The 24,794-nt window shown below is 41.6% G+C and overlaps 1 protein-coding gene across 1 annotated transcript; it reads right to left on the reverse strand.

The window, feature by feature from the left end:
• Window positions 1–1,678: 1,678 nt before the first annotated feature.
• Window positions 1,679–23,744, reverse strand: LOC134218438 (histone deacetylase HDAC1). The gene is made up of 6 exons (XM_062697429.1): window positions 23,538–23,744; window positions 22,050–22,162; window positions 20,270–20,387; window positions 19,744–20,204; window positions 2,264–2,912; window positions 1,679–2,131 (listed from the first exon to the last, which is right to left on the reverse strand). The coding sequence occupies exons 1-6, from the start codon at window positions 23,578–23,580 to the stop codon at window positions 2,052–2,054; spliced, it is 1,464 nt and encodes a 487-aa protein (XP_062553413.1). The 5' UTR covers window positions 23,581–23,744; the 3' UTR covers window positions 1,679–2,051.
• Between the last annotated feature and the right edge of the window lie 1,050 nt (window positions 23,745–24,794).

The raw sequence follows: 24,794 nt of genomic DNA on the forward strand, positions 1-24,794 counted from the left end.
ACCGCCGCTGGAATAGAGTAACAGACGTAACATTCGATTAAATACGATTTCCGAGTGTTTTTTTTTTGCATCAATGGAAAATGGAACAAATTATGGATATTAGATTACGACGCGACAGTACAATAAAGCCTGAAAAACGGTGCTGTCCGCCCCGCTCACTACCGTTTCGAGTTTCCACAAGTACCAATAATTAAATTGAAAATCATCTTTCATGTCGAGACATAATTTTATGAAACTTCAAATATTCGATAAATACGAATATACGGTAAATACGATTAAAAAATGGCATTTCGATACAGATAGCATTCGAACAAATCTGTTTTATGCCTCAAGACCTGTCTGATCTTGTAAGCATTTATTCAGCTCTCATCTCATAATCATCGTTCTTCTTACATCGATTGGGAAATAAAATATTTCTTATCCACTTGAAGTAGTAGCCTATCATGTATGTCTATCTCTACATTTAATAAGTTCAGTGCTAATTTTCATTAATTTATATTTATCATTTGCTTGCGCCTCGGTTTAGTTTTATTTTTTTCAAGTGGTGAATAATATTCTTTAACTTAACATATTTTAGCCATTCTGTGAATAGCAATTTTTCGACGACCTAACTAAGAAGATCTTACACAGTTTCTTTGTATGGGATATGGATGGAAATGAGTGAATTGAATAAATATTAATCTCTTTCTCTGGATTGTACTTAACAGCTAAGATGAAATTTATCAAAGCAAAGGATGAATTGAGGAAAACAAAGATGTGTTATTGTGTTCAAAACGTGTGGTTACGTTCCTGAGATCATGTTAATTTGTATCATGGTTTGTGTTCTGCAATTTGTATCTGATTTATATATTTTGCTATTTCCGGCTGTGATCTGTTAGTTTGTGTCTAAATGTAGATTGACCAGGCAGGGGTTTAAATACGCTGAAATTGTAGCTTTAATACGGAGAAAACAAGTCCAATTATTGGTTTTAAGCAAATTTGAATCCTAACTATAATACCGGCTAATAATTTTCCTTCGTTCGAACACGGTGACAGGAACGTCGGATTTTTTTTATACTTTGCTTCCAGAGTCAATACAGATCAAATCAACGAATAAAAAACCTACAGATTCTCGCTAAGAGCCTTTTTACGAAGTAGCATTCCAACTAATTGAAAATTGTATATGGGAACATCGTTAGAAAACCTAATGAGGCCCACGGTATGTGGGTGACAGATGTTTATCATGTATTGTATACCAAGAAAATCGGTACGGCTAAGTAATTAGCGTAATAGGGTCGTCAATTTCAAATATTTTCAACATTATTGGAATGAACAACATGCCTTGACGACTATTCGAGTCAAGTACGAGACACTGATGACGACCTTACAGTTGAGGTCGAAATACGTATATGTAAAAGTATTTCGATGTGGTGTAATTAAATGGAATTGTGCTAAACTCATCTTATGACAGTGAAAACACCACTAAAAAAGAGCTAAATCATTTGCTTATTAATTTTACGACAATAAGGTGAATTGTTACAAATAAAACGATCCATTTTGAAGAAATATTTAACAATAAATTTGTTCAAAGAACAATTTATTATTAAAAAAAATATTTAAAAAAACTTGATGTCAGTAATAAAAGGAAACACAAAAACTGAACAAATTGCCACAAATGATTGATTTGACCTGACATCGCTCTGTTTGTTTTCTGCCATTTTATTTGTTTTCTTACATTTTTAAATATAGATGCAGAAATGATAGAAACGTTTAAATCAATAAGAGTCCGTCTTATTTTCGTCACAGTCGTTAAAAAACAGAATAGATTAAAAACTATCGCTTTGTCTAAGAAGTGATGAACATAAACTTGCCCTTACAGACTAACATCAGAACAGGGTCGAGCCTACTGTCGTCTCGAATGTGTACGCTTGTGTGGATGTTTCCGTTATCTGTTATGCGTGGCTGTGTTAGTTTTGTGTCTCATGCCATTCATTGTGTTCTGGCGGCGCGCGGAAAAATCACTGTTTCATTATGCTAGTGGCGGGCTATTTCCGGTACGCGGCCAGCGCCGATCATGCAACGGCGGTCGTTTCCTTCTTTGACGATTCCTCACCACCGGCTTTGACCTCCTCTTTATCACCCGTTGTTTCGGCTGCACAATCGTTCCAGGGAAGAAAGAAGAAAGACAGAATGCGCGTCAGTTATAAAAAACAATCGATCACGTTTATTTCCTCCATTAAAATTCAACAGATCATAAAACATCAAAAATTGAATAAATGCAAACCTTTCACTTCAGCATCGTCCTTCATGTCTTCCGACTTGGCGTCCTTGTCAAGCCGCGGCCGTTTTCGGGCACCAGCTTTGTACGATCGGTTGTCCCTTCGACCGCCCTCGCCCTCGTCTTCCGAGTCGGAGAATTCATTATCCGGTACTATCCGTTTGTCCTTGTCGGCCTGGGGCAACCGCTCGTCCTTGTCGACTTTGTCTTCGTCGTCGCTTTCCTCGTTCACAGCATCTTCCGGGATGGCTTGCACCTGCACACCCGGCGCGTGTGGCAACATGCGCAAGTTTTCGAACAACCGATTCTTGATCTTCTCCAGGTATTCTGTCGTGTTCTGGTTGCTCATATTACTGGGGCTAATGTGCAGTTTGAAGTCCGGTCCAAAGTACTCGAAGTAGTCGTTGTACGGCAGTTCATTCGCAATCTCGGAACCGAGTGCGACGGAAGTTTCGTAGGTCCAGCAGCGGGACACGTTGCGGATGGTATAGCCACCGCCGCCCACCATCAGGAAAGGAAGATTGTATTTTTTAACAAATTCTACACATTTGCCGTGGCCCTTGACTGTGAGGTTGAAACAGCCAAGACGATCACCGGTGAGGGAATCGGCACCACACTGGAGCACCACCGCCGAAGGTTGGAAGGTTTCCATAACCTAAAATGAGAAGGAAGATTAGTTGTCCATTAGAAATGTTTGTAAAAATGCATTGGATCGTTCCCCACCCCATGGTAATAATATATATAGAGCACTATTTTTCATCAATTTACACTTTGAAAATGCATGAATGCACATATCTTTAACTATTCACAATTGATATAATTTTTATTAAATCATCCTCCTTCTCGCAAACATTTTTTTTTTTGTTTTAAATTATTTCGTATTTGATGTTATAGAGTCCAATCCGAGTAATAAATAACCGACTCAGCTACATTCTAATCTGCGGCGATGATGCGTGCCCGAGCCTTTGCAGGCGTTTTTTGAAGCAAACATGGCCTGTCAGAATTTGTGTCAGAAACTCTTGATATTCTTGGCTTATTGGCCTCCATTGTTCACTCCGCGAAAATCGGAAGGCTGCGGTGGGCCGAGCACGTAGCCAGAATGTCGGACAGTAATCCGGTGAAAATGGTTCTCGACAACAATTCGACGGGAACAAGAAGGCGAGGTGCACAGCGGGCAAGGTGGATCGATCAGGTGGAGGACGATTGGCGGACCCTCCGCAGACTGCGTGGTTGGCGAAGTGCAGACATGGACCGAGCTGAATGGAGAAGACTTTTATGTATTGAACTCCGGCTCTAGTCTGGTAATAAATAAATACTGCTCGTGTTTGCGTACTACAAGGCATTTCTTCGCGCAATGAACATGCCGTGCCCCGTGGTGGCCCAGGTAGAAGCTGTGATATTAATAACAAAACATGATATGAACTTGTTGGAAATAAGAGTAACAAATAACAAACGAAAATAACCAAAATTTGCTCCGAAATGTCATAAAAATATCAGGTTTTTCTATTCATAAGCACAAACTAATAGCTCAAGATATTGATTCTTGTTAATGGCAAAACCTGATATTTTGATGATCTACCCGTAATGCTGGGTTACCCGTAATGCTGGGTAGACACCTTTACGTGGTGTGTTACGGGGTAAGATCTACCACGGTTACATTGCCAGCTACAGGCAAATCCTGACCCAACGAATACCTTCCTCATTATCCAACTCCGTGGTACTTATGAGGGTGTCGCTAAGTCGGTGGCCTCTCGTTAAGTAAGTACTACATCAACACTTCCTTCCTCTCCCTAGTTACGGTGAAGATGGGCGTGGCCAGGAGTAGTAATCCTCATGCTTTTGTTATTTTTGTTTAATACTGGAATCAAGGACCACTCCCCTTCTTGATTTCTGATAGCATTCTAGATAAGGATCTCAAAAGTAAAACATGAGTATCACTAGTGTCCAATCTACGAATTACACCGTAACAATGCTAATGCTAAATGCTAATGCTAAACCTGATATTTTGATGATATTTCGGTGCAAATTTTTGTTATTCTCGCTTGTTATTTTACTCTTATTTCTAATAAGTTCATGTCATGTTTTATTATCAATATCATGTTTTACTGTTAATGAGCTATTGTCGTCTACCCGGGACGGGGCCAACTCTCTTTCGTCGGTATGAAGACGGATTCTTCTACCCGTTTTTTTAATGGACCTACGGATTGTCCCCGGGGAACTTGTAGAAGGGGACATTTCAGTTTTAGCGCCAAAGCTAGTCATTCGACTAGCTTTGGTGTTATGGATAGCTCCAAGGAATTCTGTAGAAGGAGATATTTCTAGATTGCTTTGAGAATAGGTCGTATGTGCAAAAGAGAGGCTCTCTTTGTTCACGCTCTCCTTCGCTTGTACATAAACTAGTTTTGCATTTTTTTTTTCCACATTTTTACTTCAGAACGCTCGACAAAGCTATAATCTTTAGATATCTGCCAAGAAATCTTTGATCAAAGTAGCCAATATATCGTGAACAATCGTTGTAATTCCATCATAGCAATCTTTCTTCTTTGACATGTTATTCTTCCGATTCATTCTCAAACTGAACTTCAAATAAACCACAAGTTATTCGTTAAAGCTCTGCGTTCATTCATAAAAGGTTATGGGCACCTTTACGCGAGACGCTGTATCTGGTATTTTACAATATGACGATGGTCCAGGATTTCAGCACTGGAGCTTGAGGGTCAAGATGTTTTTAGACTCCGTGGACGTGTTGAATACGTTAACGGAAGAAGTACCCGAAGAAGTAGCAGAGAAGACGAAGTTTTTAGATGCAGATAAGAAGGTAAAGTCGTACATCGTCAACTTCCTGGCGATTATCTGTAAGAAGAAAACAGCAAAGGAAATGTGGAAAGCTCTCGAGAACACAATCTATAAGTACTCAAAACCTTATTAGAAAGCAATTGAATCGTTTGAAGCTTAGAGAAGGGGATTCGATGAGAGCACATATATTAGTGTTTGAAGATCTGATTCGTCAACTGAAAACAGCGGGCGTAAAGATCGAAGAAGCTGATTTGGTCATCTCGTTGTTTTAAACCTTACTGGATGCACTCGATCCCTTAGTAACTGCCATTGGAAACATTCCCGAAGAAGAGTTAAGTTTAGAAATCGTGAAGCAACGCCTAACAGGGCACTGCACGGACTGCTTTGTCTCTTTGTCTCTCACTGCAAAGAAATTAGAAAACAACAAGGCCAGTAAATGTCAAATTTCATGGAGAACGAAAGAGACAGAGATTCTTCCACGCAGTGCCCTATAGCCGAGGAGTTGAAGTTGAAAAATGAACGTGTGAAGGCTAAAAAAAGTGTTTACTCGATTCCGTGAATACGAAGAAGTAACCGCGAAATTCAACTTGAAAATTTCGAAGATAACTATTGATCAAGGCCGTGAATATCTTTCTAACAACCAGAAGCAATTTTATTCGCATAAGGGTATCCAGATCGAGCCAACCGTTGCGTATACCCTTCAGCAAAATGGAGTTGCGGAAAGGTTTAACCGAACAATTGTTGAAAAGGTCCGCAATACTACTAGATTCGCATGTTCCAAAAACAATGTGGTCTAAAGCCGTATTAACTGCTGTTTATCTGGTGAATAGAAGCCCTACTGTTGCGCTATTGAAAAGTTTAACCCCGGCTGAGTGTTGGTACAATGAAAAACCTGGAAAAACTTCGCGTTTTTGGATGCAAGGCATTTGCATGGATACCAAGTCAACATCGTAAAAAGTTGGAAGCAAAGAGTAACGAAGTTATCATGATGGGTTATGCTCCCAATGGCTATCGTCTGTGGGACAGGAAGACTAGAAGAATAATAATAGCTCGTGACGTCAAGTTCCATGAAACAAGTTTTCCATATGCGAATAATCCTGAAAAGCAAGCCAGAGTTCCATTAGTTATCGTACCATATGAGCAGGAGGAAGAAAACATCGTAGAGCCAAATATACCTTTAGAAGAGGAACACGAAGTTGTTTGTGAAGCTCCAATTGCTGAATTTGAAGAACCACTTATCGAAACCGAATCCCAGTTTGATGCACGTATTTCTGACGACGAGAATGATTCTGAGGCAGAATATACTGGGGCGCTCCCTTCGCAACAAGAACAACACGAGTCTGTAGGACGGTGTTGAGGCGCAGCGAACGGGAGCGTAAGCTCCCCGATGTACCTCAAAGCTACAAAGATTTCCGAAATGATCGTGCTGAATGGCTGAATGCAGTAGATGAAGAGCTCAAATCATTGATGTTGAACGGTGTGTGCAAGGTAACGCCCTGTCCATCTGGTCTGAAACCCCTTAATCGAAGTGGATTTTCCGTATAAAGAAAAAAAAGATGGGCGCGCAATTCTGTGTAAAGCTCGGTTAGTAGCTAAGGGCTTTTTGCAACAATATGGTGTGGACTTCGATGAAACGTATGCGCCGGTGACTACTGTCTCTACATAAAGTGTGATGAAGATGATGAGCTATACATTGTTCTGTATGTTGACGGTTTGCTGATCGCGGGGAGGAAAGTGGAGTCGATCATCCGATTGAAGAAGCAACTTTCAACTACATTCAGCATGACTGATTGCGGAGAGGCACATTACTTCCTAGGAATGAAACTTGAATATGATCGAAATGCTGGAAAACTACTACTTTCTCAGCATGCACACATAACAAAAGTCGTGGAGAATTTTGGATTGGCAGAATGCAATTCTGTAAAGTCACCTATGGAAAAAGGTCTATAATTAGAACGAACGGGAGCCCCTATTCAAGAACTCTACAGAGAATTATTAGGCAGCCTAATGTATGTCATGTTGTGTGTCCGACCGGACATCTGCTTTCCTATAGGATACTTGGGACGATACCAACAAAAAGCTACAGAAACACACTGGCAATGTTTGAAGAGGGTCGTTCGTCATTTTAAGGGAAGTGCTAAAACTGTATCAAGGATGCAACGAACCAATGAACTAGTATTGGTCGGCTTTACTGATGCGGACTGGGCGGCTGCTAGCGAAGATCGGAAGTCTGTGTCTGGATACGTTTTCAAAATTTTCGGATCAGTATCGTGGTGTAGCAAGAAACAAACAACAGTAGCTATCTCATCGAGTGAATCAGAATATGTGGCTTTAAGCGCAGCAACTGCGGAGGCTCTTTGGATAGCTGGAGTTTTTGAAGATATGGGAGTGAAAAATCCCCAAACTCCAGTAATCATCTATGAAGATAACAGAGGTTGTATTGGCATGGCAAAAAGTTTGGAAACAAAACGCAGTAAGCACATAGACGTTAAACCTCATTTTATCAGGGATCACATTGCTGAAGGAAGGATCCAAGTTAAAGCAGTTGGCACTCAAGATCAATTAGCCGACATTTTTACAAAGTGGAAGATTTCAAATATTAAAGAAGAATTTGGGACTAGACGATTGAGAAGAGGTGTGATCAAAGTAACCAATATATCGTGAACAATCGTTGTAATTCCATCATAGCAATCTTTCTCCTTTGACATGTTATTCTTCCGATTCATTCTCAAACTAAACTTCAAATAAACCACACGTTATTTGTTAAAGCTCTGAGTTATTCATAAAAAAGTTTGAAGTAAACTTTATTATAGATCTGTAATAATCGAAAGAGAATGGAGGCAAAGAGAGGCTCTCTTTTGCACATAGGACCTATTCTCAAAGCAGTCAAGATTTAAGTTTTTGCGCCAAAACAAGTCACTAAACTGCCCTTTTTTCATGGTTTTCTATCAGGAAGCGCAGAATAAATATAAAATGGACTCTGACCACTTTTAGAACCTACCAGCTGCCCCAGGGAGCCTGTAGAAAGGGCTATTCCAGTTTTTGCGCCAAAACTAATCATTTGACCGCTATTTTCCATGGTTTTCGATCAGGAAGCGAGGTGTGAATATAAGATGGACTATTGACGATTCTGACCGTTTTCGGGATCTACGGATTGCTCCAGGAGAGCCTGTAGAAGGGGACATTTCAGTTTCAGCGCCAAAATAAGTCATTCGGCAACTCCTTTTTCATGCTTTGCGATCATGAAGCAAGGAATAAACATAAAATGGATTATAAGCTGACAATTTCCGGAACCTATGGATTGCTCCAGGTGAACTTATAGACGGAGACACTTAAGGTATGACGCGAAAACTAGTTATTCGACGGATCTGTTTTTCATGGTTTTTGATCCGGAAGCGAATATGAAATGGACCATTGACGACTCTGACCGCTCCCGTGATTTATGGATTGGCCCAGCAGAGCCTGTACAAGTACAAGTTATACTTCTTTTGGCGCTAAAACTTAAATGTCCCCTTCTACAGGTTCCCCTGGAGCAATCAGTTGTTCCCAAGCAGTATATTTATACCTCGCTTCCTGACCGAAAACCATGAAAAACGAGCCTTCGAATTAATAGCTTTGGCGCAAAACTAAAATGCATCATTCTACAGGTATCCCTGGGGCAATCTGTAGGTTCCGGAAGCAGTCAAAGTCGTCAATGATCCAAGTCAAAGCCATCAATGGTTCATTTTATATTCAAAACCATAAAAAACGAACCGTCGAATGACCAGTTTTGGCTCTTAAACTGAAATGTCTCCTTCTACAAGATCCCCGAGATTAATCCGTAGATCCCAGAAGCGGTCAGAAGGTCCATTTTGTATTCGCAGCTCGCTTCCTAATAGAAAACCATGAAAAATGAACCGTCTAATGACTAGCTTTGGTGCCAAAACTGAAATGTCCCCTATACGGGTTCCCCGGGGGCACCCCAGCAACTTCAGGATCCATCTTTTTGGTTGTTTTTTTATTCTTGACGTATCAGAAGACTTCTGGAATGTGATCAGAATTGAAGATCGGTCAAAAACCTTGATTCTAATGAACTAGTGGCCTGAACTTCTTTTAAAACTCCCGATAGGCATCGATTCTAAACAAATGGCCATATCGCACTTGATTCTGGTCTGATTTCAACATATGGTGCCAATCAGAAAAAGCCCTACTTTATTTGTGGTTACTAATATTATTCTGTTTTTAACCACAACTTATCCTAATACCCACCAAAAAATACACGGTTCTAAACATACCTTCGAAAAACCTGGAATATCTCCGTAAGTCGAGTCAAGTACGAGACACTGAAGACGGCCTTACTGTTGAGGTCGAAGTACGTATCTGTCAAGATACAAATAAGTGGTGGAATTCAATGGGATTGTACAAACTCGTCTTATGACAAGAGAAAAATTGTTTGTTTGTGGCTTTTTTTTTCTGCAATGGATTGATGTCGTTTCCAGTAACATTACTGTTTTGCCGATTAGATATTTTTTAAGGTGGTGTAGCAGTTGGGACCGGCGATTCTGACCTAGTACCTCTAGATTGCGCCCCGCTTTGCAGATCCCGTACGGGTCGAGGTGTGGGTTGACTATGGATATTATGGTTGGAAGTTAAAGGTTCTTCAGCAGCAGAAACCCCAGGGTCTGTAGCAGAGGCGACTCGTCCATACGTTCTACCTGTTCATGGAACAGGTAACCATTTTTAGGTCAGAAGTAGGAAATTAATGTCTTGACTCTTGGTAATTAATTATTAGGGCAAATAATTTAAACAGTAAATTTTTTAAACAAAGTTTCACGTAATATTTCCAATGATTTTAACATCTAAACATCTAAAGAAACAAAATATTTCGAAGGCAGATCAAGTTAACGCCACATGCTTGGCGTACAGTCAATTTGCAGCTAAATGTGTGTTTCCCCGACACACCACACCCCATCACAAAGAAAGCTTTTGCCAGTCGTACGATCTAGGGATCCTACATTCAGAGATATGCGAAAGCGGCCATCTTGAGCCAATCGAGCATTGAGAACTGTCAAAATCTGAGCCAAATGAACATCGTTATTGTTGCAGATCGAAAGGTATTGCGATTTTGGTGAAATAGATTTTATGAAAAGTTTTATCGAATAAACAATTTGTTTTGCTTTCGTAAGTAAAGGTAGTCTAGTTGATGCCTTACATTATGTTCATTCGTATTGCTCTTTAATTTTAGCGAAAATGCACTGCTAGAGGATAGACAAAAAGTGTCTTCGAATGTAAAGTCATGTGCAAGCCTAAACATTTTTCACTGCGGCAAGTGCTGGCAGCGTTTGTTTACGAAAGTAACAGCGTTGCTAAATCGTCTGGAAAAGTATTCGCACATCTCTTAATATAAGATCCCTAGTACGATCCATAATGAAGAACCAACAGCAGCGCTGCCAAAAGACAAATTTTATGTTTTGCGCCATGACAAATGATTTGAAATAATTTCCTCATTGGTATGCTCACTCGTTCTCCGCGCGCAGAGAACCAGCGTGAGCGTTGCCAGCTTTCTCCGTTTCCTCACATCATACTCTTTCGCATGCGAAGCAAGCACGTTTAGATGCAAGTTCTGCTATGCGCGCAGCAGGAGTCGAACCCGTTCGACGCGCTGCGAGAACAATCAACGACGCGACGCACCTTCGGTTAGACTCGATCGTAGTGTCGACTGTGCTGTGCTTTGCCGAAAGGCGCACCGCCGTACGCTTTCGTTCATACTTCGATGATTAGAAAAAGTTTGTTTTTCTTTTTTTCTCCTGATGAATATGCAATGCATCAAGAACAATATTAAATTAATGTTTGCGTTTTCAAAAGAGACATTAAATAATGTTTTTTTAAGAATACTTAAAATCAATCAACATAGAGAAAAAGGTATAGTTTTCACTAAATTTGAAGAATTAAATAACTGGAACACATTTCAGCTTCTAAATGTGACTAATTGGTCGTCACAATCTGGGGTCACATCAAACAATAATTGTATACTAATTATATACTATAATTATTATACTAATAATGGTTAATAACATTTCTTTTATAGCAACAAAATATGTCAGAGTTTAAATATTAGCGGCGATGGGACCCGTGTACCCCGAATTGTGGAATGAGCCGATTTGAAAGATCTCTATTCTGACCAATATCCAGTTATTACAATCAACAAGAGAGTACGGACCGGAACCATCGGCGAAGACCACTGCGACGAAAAGGGACTAGCGATTGGAAACTCGGTTCGTGGAACTGCAAATCTCTCAACTTCATCGGGAGCACACGCATACTCGCCGATGTGCTCAAGCGACCGTGGATTCGGCATCGTAGCGCTGCAGGAGGTTTGTTGGAAGGGATCAATGGTGCGAACGTTTAGAGGTAATCATACCATCTACCAGAGCTGCGGCAGCACACACGAGCTGGGAACAGCTTTCATAGTGATGGGCGATATGCAAAGGCGCGTGATCGGGTGGTGGCCGATCAACGAGAGAATGTGCAGGTTGAGGATCAAAGGCCGGTTCTTCAACTTCAGCATAATCAACGTCCATAGCCCACACTCCGGAAGCACTGATGATGATAAGGACGCATTCTACGCGCAGCTGGAACGTGAGTACGACAGCTGCCCAAGCCACGACGTCAAAATCATCATAGGAGATTTTAACGCTCAGGTTGGCCAAGAGGAGGAATTTAGACCGACTATTGGAAAGTTCAGCGCTCACCGGCTGACGAACGAAAACGGCCTACGACTAATTGATTTAGCCGCCTCCAAGAATATGGCCATTCGCAGCACCTACTTCCAACACAGCCTCCCGTATCGGTACACCTGGAGATCGCCACTGCAGACAGAATCACAAATCGACCACGTTCTGATTGATGGACGGCACTTCTCCGACATTATCGACGTCAGGACATATCGTGGCGCTAACATCGACTCTGACCACTATCTGGTGATGGTTAAACTGCGCCCAAAACTATCCGTCATCAACAATGTTCGGTACCGACGACCGCCGCGGTACGACCTAGAGCGACTGAAGCAACCTGATGTCGCCACTGCATACGCGCAGCATCTCGAGGCAGCGTTGCCGGAAGAGGGTGAGCTCGATGGGGCCCCTCTTGAGGACTGCTGGAATACAGTCAAAGCAGCCATTAACGACGCAGCGGAGAACAACGTCGGGTATATGGGTCGAAGTCGACGGAACGATTGGTTCGACGAAGAGTGCAGACAGATTCTGGAGGAGAAGGACGCAGCGCGGGCGGTCGCGCTGCAGCAAGGTACCCGGCAGAACGTGGAACGTTATAGACGGAAGCGGAGACAGCAGACCCGCCTTTTTCAGGAGAAGAAACGCCGCCTGGAAGAAGCGGAGTGCGAGGAGATGGAACAGCTGTGCTGTTCTCAAGATACACGCAAGTTCTATCAGAAGCTCAACGCATCCCGCAAAGGCTTTGTGCCGCGAGCCGAAATGTGCCGGGATAAGGATGGGAGCATCTTGACGGACGAACGTGTGGTGATCGAAAGGTGGAAGCAGCACTACGAGGAACATCTGAATGGCGCTGAGAGTACAGGCAATGAAAGTCAAGGCAGCGGAGGAGATGACTACGTCAGTTCAGCGGACGATGGAAGCCAACCAGCCCCCACCTTGAGGGAAGTTAAGGATGCCATTCAACAGCTAAAGACCAATAAAGCAGCTGGTAAGGATGGTATCGGAGCTGAGCTCATCAAGATGGGCCCGGAAAAGCTGGCCACTTGCCTGCACAAACTGATAGTCAGAATCTGGGAAAACGAACAGCTACCGGAGGAGTGGAAGGAAGGGGTTATATGCCCCATCTACAAGAAAGGCGACAAACTGGAGTGTGAGAACTTTCGAGCGATCACCATCCTTAATGCCGCCTACAAAGTGATATCCCAGATCATCTTCCGTCGTCTGTCACCATTAGTGAACGAGTTCGTGGGAAGTTATCAAGCCGGCTTCGTTGACGGCCGCTCGACAACGGACCAGATCTTTACTGTACGGCAAATCCTTCAAAAATGCCGTGAATACCAGGTCCCAACGCACCATCTGTTCGTTGATTTCAAGGCGGTATACGACAGTATAGACCGCGTAGAGCTATGGAAAATTATGGACGAGAACAGCTTCCCTGGAAAGCTTACCAGACTGATCAAAGCAACGGTGGATGGTGTGCAAAACTGTGTGAAGATCTCGGGCGAACACTCCAGTTCGTTCGAATCGCGCCGGGGACTAAGACAAGGTGATGGACTTTCGTGCCTGTTGTTCAACATTGCGCTAGAAGGTGTCATGCGGAGAGCCGGGTGTAACAGCCGGGGAACGATTTTCAACAGATCCAGTCAATTTATTTGCTTCGCGGATGACATGGACATTGTCGGCCGAACATTTGCAAAGGTGGCAGAACTGTACACCCGCCTGAAACGTGAAGCAACAAAAGTTGGACTGGTGGTGAATGCGTCAAAGACAAAGTACATGCTTGTGGGTGGAACCGAGCGCGACAGGGTCCGCCTGGGAAGCAGTGTTACGATAGACGGGGATACCTTCGAGGTGGTCGAGGAATTCGTCTACCTCGGATCCTTGCTAACGGCTGACAACAACGTTAGTCGTGAAATACGAAGGCGCATCATCTGTGGAAGTCGGGCCTATTACGGGCTCCAGAAGAAACTGCGGTCGAAAAAGATTCGCCACCGCACCAAATGTGTCATGTACAAGACGTTAATAAGACCGGTAGTCCTCTACGGACATGAAACATGGACAATGCTCGAGGAGGACTTGCAAGCACTCGGAGTATTCGAGAGACGGGTGCTTAGGACCATCTTTGGCGGTGTGCAAGAAGACGGTGTGTGGCGGCGAAGAATGAACCATAAGCTCGCCCAACTCTACGGCGAACCCAGTATCCAGAAGGTAGCTAAAGCCGGAAGGGTACGATGGGCAGGACATGTTGCAAGAATGCCGGACAGCAACCCTGCAAAGATGGTGTTCGCTTCCGATCCGGCAGGTACGAGACGACGTGGAGCGCAGCGAGCGAGATGGGCAGACCAGGTGCAGAACGACTTGGCGAGCGTGGGGCGTATTCGAGGATGGAGAGATGCGGCCTCGAACCGTGTATTGTGGCGTCAAATTGTTGATTCAGTGTTATCTGTATAGATGTAGACTAAATAAATGAATCCAGTTATTGCCAACTGTTACCAAGTTAGATTTTAGACGATTTGCGAGAGTTTAAAATTTTAAGTGCATCTAAATTTAAAACATTTTTGTAACAAAAGAGATTAATAAGCTATTTATTGTTTTGTAAATCCTTTCTATTTAAATTGTTTTTTTTTTCTAATATTTGGTTAAGTTGTACAAGAAAAGGTTGTAATATTAGATTAAATGCACAACTTTCATTCGAAACCACTCAGCTTGATGAATATTTTTTATCAGCATGGTAGAACAGGTGTAGCAAAAGTCCACGAGACGCCCCGTAGACTTTTTCTCTGAGGTTTGGGTGACGTCAAACTCGGGAGCAACGGAAACGGATTGGGCTGGCATCACAGCCGAAAGAAAGCTATTTACTAGGTGTGTTAAATCTGCTAATTGAGCCGTTTGTTGCGTAACTAATGTTCGCAGATCCTCAATTTCTTGATTTTTCGTAGTTCTCCGTTGCGATTTTTAATTTTCGGTCTGACAATTCGAATTACGTAGACTGTCGATGATCTCATCCTTTTGTTTTAGCTGGAATATTAACTGATCGATCCGGTTGTTCATTTGGTCATTCAGTTGTTCATCGTTACCTGCTTGAAGAACATTGACGAAGGTTTTGGGTCCGTTCCTGGCCTCATAGACACGTTTGGCTGCAGGATATGAGAGTCCTTGGTCGACTCTCACCTGTTGAATTTTGTTATCGGTTTTGTAAACCGGACAGGATCTTTCGGAGAGGGCATTATCGGTGGCTTGGCATTTTGAACAGAACTTACAAATTTAACTTAACTCGTTCTGACAACTCTTGTCTCCGGCAATGACGTGCGATCTCGAACATTTACCACATTGGTTGTGTGGCCTGGCACCTTTACCCGTATGCCCGAAGGCCCAGCAATTAAAGCATTGCATTGGGGTTGGGTATAAAGGCCGTGTTCGGCAGCGAATGTACCCAAAGTCAATGTGGGCAAGACAGTTCCACGAACCGTAATTACGATAGTTGGCGTGTTTTCTCTGTTCGATTCGTTCTTCCTAGTTATTCTTCGTACCTCTTTTACACCCTGGATTTTCAGCTCTTCCAGCAGTTCATTCTCGGATATACTGACGGCATCCCGGCAACTGACGACCCATCGTGTTACGTTGAGGTTCGGATGTTCAATAACGGATACCTTGGTACCATCCATCAATTCTTTCATCTGGAGCAGGGAGGTACACTGTCTGATGCTACGGACTTTGAGCACATAGAAGGTCCCTTGGGGTTCAGGGAACGCTCCATTTATCTTTCCGTTGACGTGTTGCTGTACAGACTTAGGAATCTTAGGAAGGGTGAAGTCGGTAAAGAACCGCTTACCGCTGACATTCTCAAAACATATAGGGTACCATGGGTATTGGCGACATCCATATAAGAAGGAAGGGTTGGACCAGTATAACTGCCGTCGATCAATCTGGCCCCTCCTGGAAGGGGGTCATTCAGTCAGAAGGACTCCGTCCTTGCCATTGCTGTCATGAAGACAGCCGCTACGGTGCCTACACGACAATCAGGTTCTCTTCTCCTCCGCTTTCTTTCACTCACTTCTCTTTCGCTAATCCCACAGTCACTAAAAATCTCTCTTCCCGAAGTCGAAAAACTGCCGATGCTCTTGATTGTCCGCTCGTTGCACTCTGTTCGTTTCTCAACTTCCACACTGGCGCCACTTTCCGCTCGCAGTCGATAATTAGTAAATGCTTATAGCTCCACCGTGGGAGGTGAGTATGAGTAGTTTTTCACTCGACACTTTGCCACACTTCGCATATTGGACCCGTGGTCAACCCGGGTCAACACCGGTCACTGAACTGACGCTTGCTTGGTGTCCTGTCCTTTATCTGTCCTCTGGTTACGAAAACCCTGGTAGCGCACCACGGAACTATTACGATATAACAAAACTTTGACCGAAGAGATTAAACGTAACGAACAAAACCGACGATACAAGATAAAATAACAGCCATGCCAAACAAATTAAAAATTGCAGACAAAAACGTCTTGTCGCTCCAACAGCAATCGTGTTATGATGAGATTGAATTATACTTTTTAGTACGCAATATAGTTTTCATCTAAACTCTACGTTTTACAAGGGCATAGACGCATCAATTTTTTATTGATCAGATTATTTATTGATCAGTCATTGCATTGTGTACTTCCATCAATCCATCAATGTCCTAACTAATAATAAGACCAATTTCTTCAAAAGCAAGCGACAGAGCTCTCCAGGGGCCCGAACAAAGCTTGACGAATCTGAATAAAAAGTACTCAGGCGAAATGATACCAGAGGCGGACAGTAACGGTTCTAAGGCCTGCGATTTTTTAAAAACTTGGATGATGTTCACGATTTGAAAAATAATGTCATTACCCCTACGTATGAGATAATAGATGGGTATTGATAAGCTTATACAACACGGCAGACTTGACACGTTGTTCATTTGCCGGAAGAGCATCAAGCGAAGATAACATGCACTATACCACCATCGGGGGTGACAATGGGTCTGGGGGGTGAGAATGAGTCATCGCTCTCACCGGCAGTCTGGAGGTCGTAGAGCAAAATCGTTCAAAAAGGTCTTATAATTTAGTCTCCTTGCCCTCAGATACATTTTAACTATTCTACAAGCATTCTTAGTGGTTGAAACAGTGACCCATTCTCACCCCCCATTTGACCCATTGTCACCCCCGCCGACGGTAGATTCCAAAAGAGGCCGTAGGCTTCATGGCAGGTCGCGTACACGATGGCGGTTTGCAATTGAAGTGGACCTGAGGGTACTTAACTACAGTGCGCCTTTAGCAATTGGTCCAGGATTGATTGGGTACGTAAGATTTAATGAATCTATATTGCAGTGAAGCTGGGTAACTATTTAGATTCTGCCACCACATGTGCAAACTAGTTTGTAAGTGAGTAATCTTTCAAACGAAGGAGAGACTTGTCGGGATCTAGCGATTAGCCATCTATAGTGAGCATTACAACGCCGTATGTGCTATCCATCGTAGGTTTCTTGTGGAGTCTAAAGGCTCAAGTTCAGTCAGACAGTTTGTTGCAACTAAGTAATCACGAATAAACTCTCAATGGATATAGGACCAGCGAGAAATTTTGAAGCACAGGTAATGGAACAAAAACGCATGGAACTGAAAAAATTACCCTACCTAAAAGTTATTGGAATACATAATAAAACGAAGGACGAATACTGAATGATTTGAATGGGCTGCCTGTAATTGTGGGAGTCATTAAACACGGTATAAAACTGGACGCAACTGATGGTCGGACAATGAAAACAAAAACCTATTTATCGTTCAATATTCGGATTTCTGAATATCGCCCCAACCATCCCAACCTAGACCTCAATCGTTCAGCAGCAAGTTAACACACCACACCGGAGAACAGTGCGCAAAGAAAAGATTACTGCGAGACACTCGAGGATGCAGATGAACCAGGGGTGGCATTGCGCACCTCGACTCGAAACGAGCAAACCATGCAAATTGTCATACGAAAGAGCTGTCGAAAAGAGATGCGCAATGAGGCCCCAGATTCCCACCCTTGGATAAGTAGTCATACAAAGCGGCAGGAACCCCAGGATTCCAGTCCTCGCGGAGAAGCCGGAACCGTGTCTATTTTATTTGTGTTTTTGTGTTTTTTCTCTACCAAATTTTATCCTTACAATAATTTTATTGTGCCAATTTTAATTCAAAATAACTGGCGAAACCCTTACAAGGCGACCTTTCTGGTCCAACCTTTCTCTTAATTAAAATTGCTATATGTACCTTGCTAATGTCGGGACCCAAGCTTAGCTCGCGAAAGGAATCGTTCTGATAAACAAAGACAGCTCGATCAGCTATCAGTTCCGCCCGGCAGTTGCAGGTGTGAATATTAATGCAGTTTGATCCGACTTGCGTCGACCCTCTATGCAACGCAAGTAATCATAATTGTAATTCCGGAATTAGTGGCACAAAAGTTCTAAGCAGTAAATAGTTCTCGAAATTTCGGGTATCTATAAATGCAATATGATCGATCTGGCAATTCGACAGACTTTCTATGCGTTCACCTAAAACCAATATTCATTTTCGAATACCATGTGTTTGGATCTTTGACGGATTGCTTATTTTGCAAACCCCCAAATAATTGACATTGCATTTATCCTAAAATTAAATTCAGGAAATTGCGATTTTCGCGAGAGTGTAAATTATAAATCCGCGATTTTCGCGACAATGTTTGACGAAACTGCGATTTTTGCGACTGGAAGGGTAAATCCGCGAAATTCGCGAAATCCGCAACTGTTGTAACAGCCCTGCAGTTATTTTGGGCCTGTAGATGCAATAGCCAAACGCTATTAATTTGTAGCAACACACTTCGATACTGTGGGCTACAACAGAAAGCACGTGCTTGAGAAAAGAGAATATTGATGAGTGTGATTGATCTGCAATTGACTGGTGGTTGAACTTGGATTACTTAATGAGATGGTAAAATGTTCAAGAATTTTTGAAAAGAAGCTCAAAATAAAGAAAATAGATGAAGGGGCTATAGCCCTCCCTAGGCATCGGGGCTAGTTACGCCAATCAATCTGTCGCTAATTACGTTTCTTCTTCTTCTTCAATGGCTCTACATTCCAACTGGAACTTGGCCTGCTTTTCAACTTGGCCAGTATTCTATTAGTGTGGCAAGTACAATGGATAAACTATGCCCAGAGAGTCGAGAATGTTTATCACCCGAAAACATCCTAGACCGGATCGAGAATCGAACTCGCCATCTCCGGGTAGGCAATCCGACGCCTTTGCTCGCAAAGCTACTGGAGACTGTCGCTAATTAAGGGTTAAGAAAATCTAACTCAAATACGATGGTCGATGGTTCCTCTCCATTTTGGAATGAGTTTGGTTGATTCGGATCGAACTCTGGAGTAACGATTCCACTGAACCTAGTGGGTCAGCGGAATCCAGCTCTGAAGTGGTTTTATCGATGTTCAGAATCGGGTCAATGAAAACCAACTCTTGAGTGAATTAGTAGATGGGTGGAATCGTTACATGAGTGGTAACGCTCTAGTCTACAAACAACGGAAGGATCTTTTCATTACTCAATCCCCGAAATGCTAGAATACTATGTAGGTAGTTCCTTCAAAAACCAGCAAACGACTTATGCGCCATTCCCAATAGAGAGAAGTCGAAATCGAAATATATTTCAGGGGTGCACGTTACTGTGGGGTTTGAGTAAGTTATCATCAGCGTGTGATTATATATTACCACCTCAGTGTGTCAATCGGTGAGCAGCAAGCCATGACTCGGTCTCTTCTCGTCCGATCTCCGTGGCGTGCACACGCACCGAAGGAGAGCTGCTGTCATCGCATTTCGCTGCAGCCATTTGGAGCCACACAGTCACGACCACGTGGCACTAAAAAACTGCAATTTGCTTTGCCAAAAACTGCTTACACTTTAAAATACGGGGAAACCTTGTTACCAAAAAAATATACGCATACTCCACTCACCTTCGAAATGATCGGCACAAAGATCGACTCGTACGACTCGTCGTCCATTCCGTCCCTCAGCGGAATATTCACGGCGTAGTACTTGCCCCGCCCGGCTCCGATGTCCCTCAGGTCACCCGTTCCTGGGAAGTACTCTCCGTATTTGTGGAAGCTCACCGTCATCACGCGGTCCGTGGTGTAGAACGCCTCCTCCACACCGTCCCCATGATGCACATCAATATCGATGTACAGCACCCGCTGGTGGTATTTTAGAAGTTCCAAAATACCTAACACGATGTCGTTCACGTAGCAGAATCCGGAAGCTTCGGATTTTTTCGCGTGATGCAATCCACCGCCCCAGTTGATGCAAATTTCCGATGCCTGTTTATTGAGCTTCACGGCAGCTGCCACCGATCCACCGGCCGACAGCTGGCAGAATTCGTACAGTCCGTCAAACACCGGGCAATCCTCGCCGACGTTAACTGGAAAAGCAAATATCGGGTATTTATTAATCATATGAGATAAAATTGTGTTTTTGGTGTCATACATCTCTGCATCTGCTTGTTGTACTCGGACATGTTGTCAGGACGGATCGAACGCAGGAACCGAATGTAGTCATCCGAGTGGAACTTCGTCATTTCGTCGGCAGTGGCTTTGTGTGGTCTCTGGAATTTAACGAACTTACTGTATTTAGTGTATAAATAGTTTAGACAAATATGTCGTATGTTGTCCAACACTATTTGCAAAAATAAGTGTAAGACAACATTTTTCCAATTGTAATGCTTAATGATGGTTTCATCCTTGACTCGAAAAAAAAGTTGTGTCTATAGGTTTTCTTTAACACTAATAAATAACAAATTGTCTGTCGGACCGAATACAAAGTAAAAGCAAATCAAAAGAGGGAAAATATAGAAAATATAAACAATATTGTGCAACCAAATTTTGTGAGAATCATTCCATTATCTTTTGTATACTATCAAAGATCGAAATACGCTTATCAATCTTAATAATAGATTAATAATTAGAGAAATTAAGTCATATTATAAGTATTACAAGATGTTTTGGATTTGATACTATGAAAAGTTTGCCTTTGACACAACGTGAAACACATGACACAGAAAACAGACGAACCTTGTATTAAAGTTCAACCAACAACCTATCCGGAGAAAATTGTTCACTCTTTAATAGATAGTTTTTCTCTGCTATCTCGTTTTCTCCGCTGAAAAAAAGTACCCATTTTGGGAGAATAAGTGGATTCACTCATTTAAATTAGTAGATCAACTTATTCTCTAAAAATGGGTAGATTTTCTTGCAACGGGAAAGAGATAGCAAAGAAAAAGAAACCCATTAATGGCGCTTTGATGTTACATGAAGAAGAAGAAGCAGAAAGATGATAATCGAAAAAATCTCCACGGGAAACCATACGAAGAAGTTTTTAAAACTCTTCTCAAAAATTCTAAAAGCAATTTAATTAAAAACGGTAAGCAGTACGGGGTTGGACTTTTTTTCTACTGTATAATAAACACAATATTTCTATTCGAAATTTTATTTTGTGATATTACATTTAATACACAGTATAAGAAAAGTCCAACCCCGTACTGCTTACCGTTTTTAATTAAATTGCTTTTAGAATTTTTGAGAAGAGTTTTAAAAACTTCTTCGTATGGTTTCCCGTGGAGATTTTTTCGATTATCATCTTTCTGCTTCTTCTTCTTCATGCAACATCAAAGCGCCAAAAGAGTAAATGTTTTTCTACGGGTAGGACACTTCTTCTATTCGAAATAGTGATTAGATCACTAAACCATTCTTCTGAAGCATATGGTGCAACATTTGAACTGTATTGGCGATTAAAGGTTGCATGAAGAAGAAGAAGTCGAAGGATGATATTAGAAAAATTTTGCCTGGGAAGCATACGGAAAAATTTTTCAAACTCTTCTCAAAAATTCTAGAAGCAATTTAATTAAAAACGGAATGCAGTACGGGGTTGGACTTTTCTTATACTGTGTATCAAGTATGATATCATAAAATAAAATTTAAAATCGAAAAATTGCGTTTATTATGCAGTAGAAGGAAAGTCCAACCCCGTACTGCTAACCGTTTTTAATTAAATTGCTCCTAGAATTTTTGAGAAGAGTTTTAAAAAACTTCCCGTATGCTTCCCCGTGCAATATTTTTCAAATATCATCCTTCGACTTCTTCTTCTTCATGCAACCTTTAATCGTCAATCAGAATTTATTGCAACGTTTTCCATGTCGTGCAACACTTGTGACGTCACATTTCAAAAGATCCGTTCTTTTTAGGGACCACCAGCTAAACACATGACTTACATAGATTTCCATCTTCCGGTAGAGACCATAATTGAGCAGCAGGTTGTGCGTCATACGTATGCGGTGCGGCTTCATCGGATGTCCCTGGCCATAGTAGTAGTTGCCGATGTCACCTGGCGGAGAAACGAGCGATTAGCTTAAGTTGTTGATAATAACGTGCGAAAGCGGCAGAACCCGCGCGCAGCTAAATACAAGACAGGTAGCACTCCGCCAGGTAAGTATCTTCGCGGAAAGGAAGGCATACAAAAGGAAAAAAGACGATATGAAGCAAAAATTCACATCACGGATCAATCCGACAAAATTACGGTCACTGTCCCCTAGCGAGCACTTGGCGGCTTTCGCATGTGGAACGAATTCATTGCAATGCGAGGTCTGGGTTTTGGGTGGTGCGGAATCTTCTCGTTGGAAGGCGAATCACCGCTGAGTACCAGAAGTGATGTCAATTGATTATTTTGCATAATGATTATTCCTTCCTCTGTTATTTTAATTGTAATTTTTATTGGGAACGATAACCGTTTAGTTTTCACATATTATCGGGTCAAGAAAGAGTTAAAACAAAAACTGCTAAAACATTGGAAACAACTGTCGAATATATCTGTAAAATGTCAGATATATTCGACAGAAGACTTTTTATAAATAACGTAACGCTATACACTGCACGATTTATTCCGTCCATTCCATACGAAAAGTGTTAGTGATGGGGATGGAGGGAGTCTAAAATTATTAATTTTTCGAAAACCCCTCGGGGAACCGTTTAATTTTATCCTATTAAAAATGGGAAAAATCAGTCATTGCTTTCCTTAGGCAATGACAAAACCATTTTTCCCAAGTTTAAATATGTGTTTTAAAGCGGAAATGCATATTAGTGAATTAATGAAACGAGAATTAGTGGAAACTTTGGGATATATCTCCATGAAGTGCTATTTAAACAGTCGGAATTTCCAAATGCATGTAAAAAATGTACCATCACCACCAGAATTGTTGTTGAGTTGTAACAGAAAATGTGTAACAACGAAGCAGTAAAAAAAAATATTACAATTTCAAAGAAAGCATAATTTACAATTTGCGGAACATGCTAAGAAATTTTAAAAAGAAAACGCTAAGCTAGCAACACTGCCGCCTTTGCGGTATGTGATTCTCACTTCTCAGGCGACCGTACTTTTTGCGTCGCTCATCCGTCCCACGACACTTCATCCATCACTACAACGGATGGTGTTTCATACGAACATCGCGTGTTGATTGTACGGTCGGCCATCTTAGGAAAGTGACTGCTAGGGACAGTGACTATAAATTTACAAAACGAATTTATTCGGGTTCTGAAATTTAATTTTGGTTACTATTAATCACAAACTGCTCAACATCATATGCTAAAAGCGAGAAGTATGAAGTTCGTTGATATTTTCAATTCTATAATGAAATAAACCCAAGCAAAAATTCCTTTCATAAACGCCCGTTTCCATTATTTGAAACCACAAACTGTGTACTCACTGTCGTAGTAATAGCAAACCCGTTTCTTGCTATGCGACTGCATTTTTCGAACTGTTTCTTTAGGGAATCACAACGCGCTAGTAAACCCACTAAACTAGAGACCGCTTTCAAAATAATGCACTTTTTGTTTATGCTTCTTTCAGCAGCAGCAACAGCAACACAACACACTTCCCACCGTTTTCGCTCACTGCTACGCGATGAATGAATGATGACGGCGCGACACCAAAACTGAGCTCCCCGAAACATCTCTCAGCACTCAACTCAGCAACACGCTTAAAGTCATTCACACAATTTTGTGTTTCGTTCACACAAAACGGGCCTAACCTGGAACAACACATATTATGAGTAACTGCCATGTTACTCATTTTAGTGTAATTGACGGTGAACGATTTCCGATGAGTTCTCGCTTAACTTTTCAAAAGGACCTAAGTAACATTTTTTTCATGAATTAATTTGAATACTGCAATCAATACCCGGATAAAAATTTACAGTAATTTGTATGACATAACCCATTGAAATACAATAGATTGTGTGGCAAACAATACAAACTATTGTATGCTTATTGTAAAATGTTCACGGTTGTAAAAGATCTTTATTGTACGTACATTAAAATAACAATATATTTAAATGTTTCCGATATATTCTATGATATTTTTATTGTTCGCTTATGTTTAGTATTGCGCATCCAAAACTAAACAAATTTTAAAAGTATTCGGTTTGGATGATCTGGAAATCCGTCTAATGTTATTGAATTAATATAATTTTGAAATATTTCATGGATTTATTATATTGATGAAATAACAATTGAAAACTATCCAGCATTTTACGAGCGCTAATGGCCGCCACAATCCAACTCAGTTTTGGTAGGATGGAAACAGTTTGAAGTCTGGCTTGTGTCGTATGACACAAAAACGATAAGTTTTCATCATCATAATGATGAATTCATGATGATGATGATCGCTGCGGTGTCATACGACACAAGCCAAACGTCAAATCAAATGCATCCTACCAAAAAGTGAGTTCAATTATGGCGGCCATTACCGCACGTAAAATGCTGGATAAAATTACAATAGCTTTGTTTGTTAAATAAATAAAAACGTTATACCGATTCTCAAGTATATATTTTCATATTGCAGGTCTTGTTGCAGGTCTAGAAATGTTATGCAATACAAATTTGATTTCAAAAAAATGAAAGGAACAAAAACTTTTGCTTATCATTTTACTCGGAGAATGGGTGGATTCATTTGAACGTGTACA

Source organism: Armigeres subalbatus, chromosome 2 (genome assembly GCF_024139115.2).
Source record: "Armigeres subalbatus isolate Guangzhou_Male chromosome 2, GZ_Asu_2, whole genome shotgun sequence".
Classification (NCBI taxonomy): Eukaryota; Metazoa; Arthropoda; class Insecta; order Diptera; family Culicidae; genus Armigeres; species Armigeres subalbatus.

Bases quoted from the DNA above. Each gene is read 5' to 3' on its own strand.
- LOC134218438 (XM_062697429.1), bottom strand. From the start codon at position 23,580: ATGCAGTCGCATAGCAAGAAACGGGTTTGCTATTACTACGACA. The intron at 20,388-22,049 runs GTAAGTCATGTG...GTTAAATTCCAG, and splicing joins ACCGGAAGATGGAAATCTAT to AGACCACACAAAGCCACTGC. The intron at 2,913-19,743 runs GTGAGTGGAGTA...TTCTCATTTTAG, and splicing joins TTGTGCCGATCATTTCGAAG to GTTATGGAAACCTTCCAACC.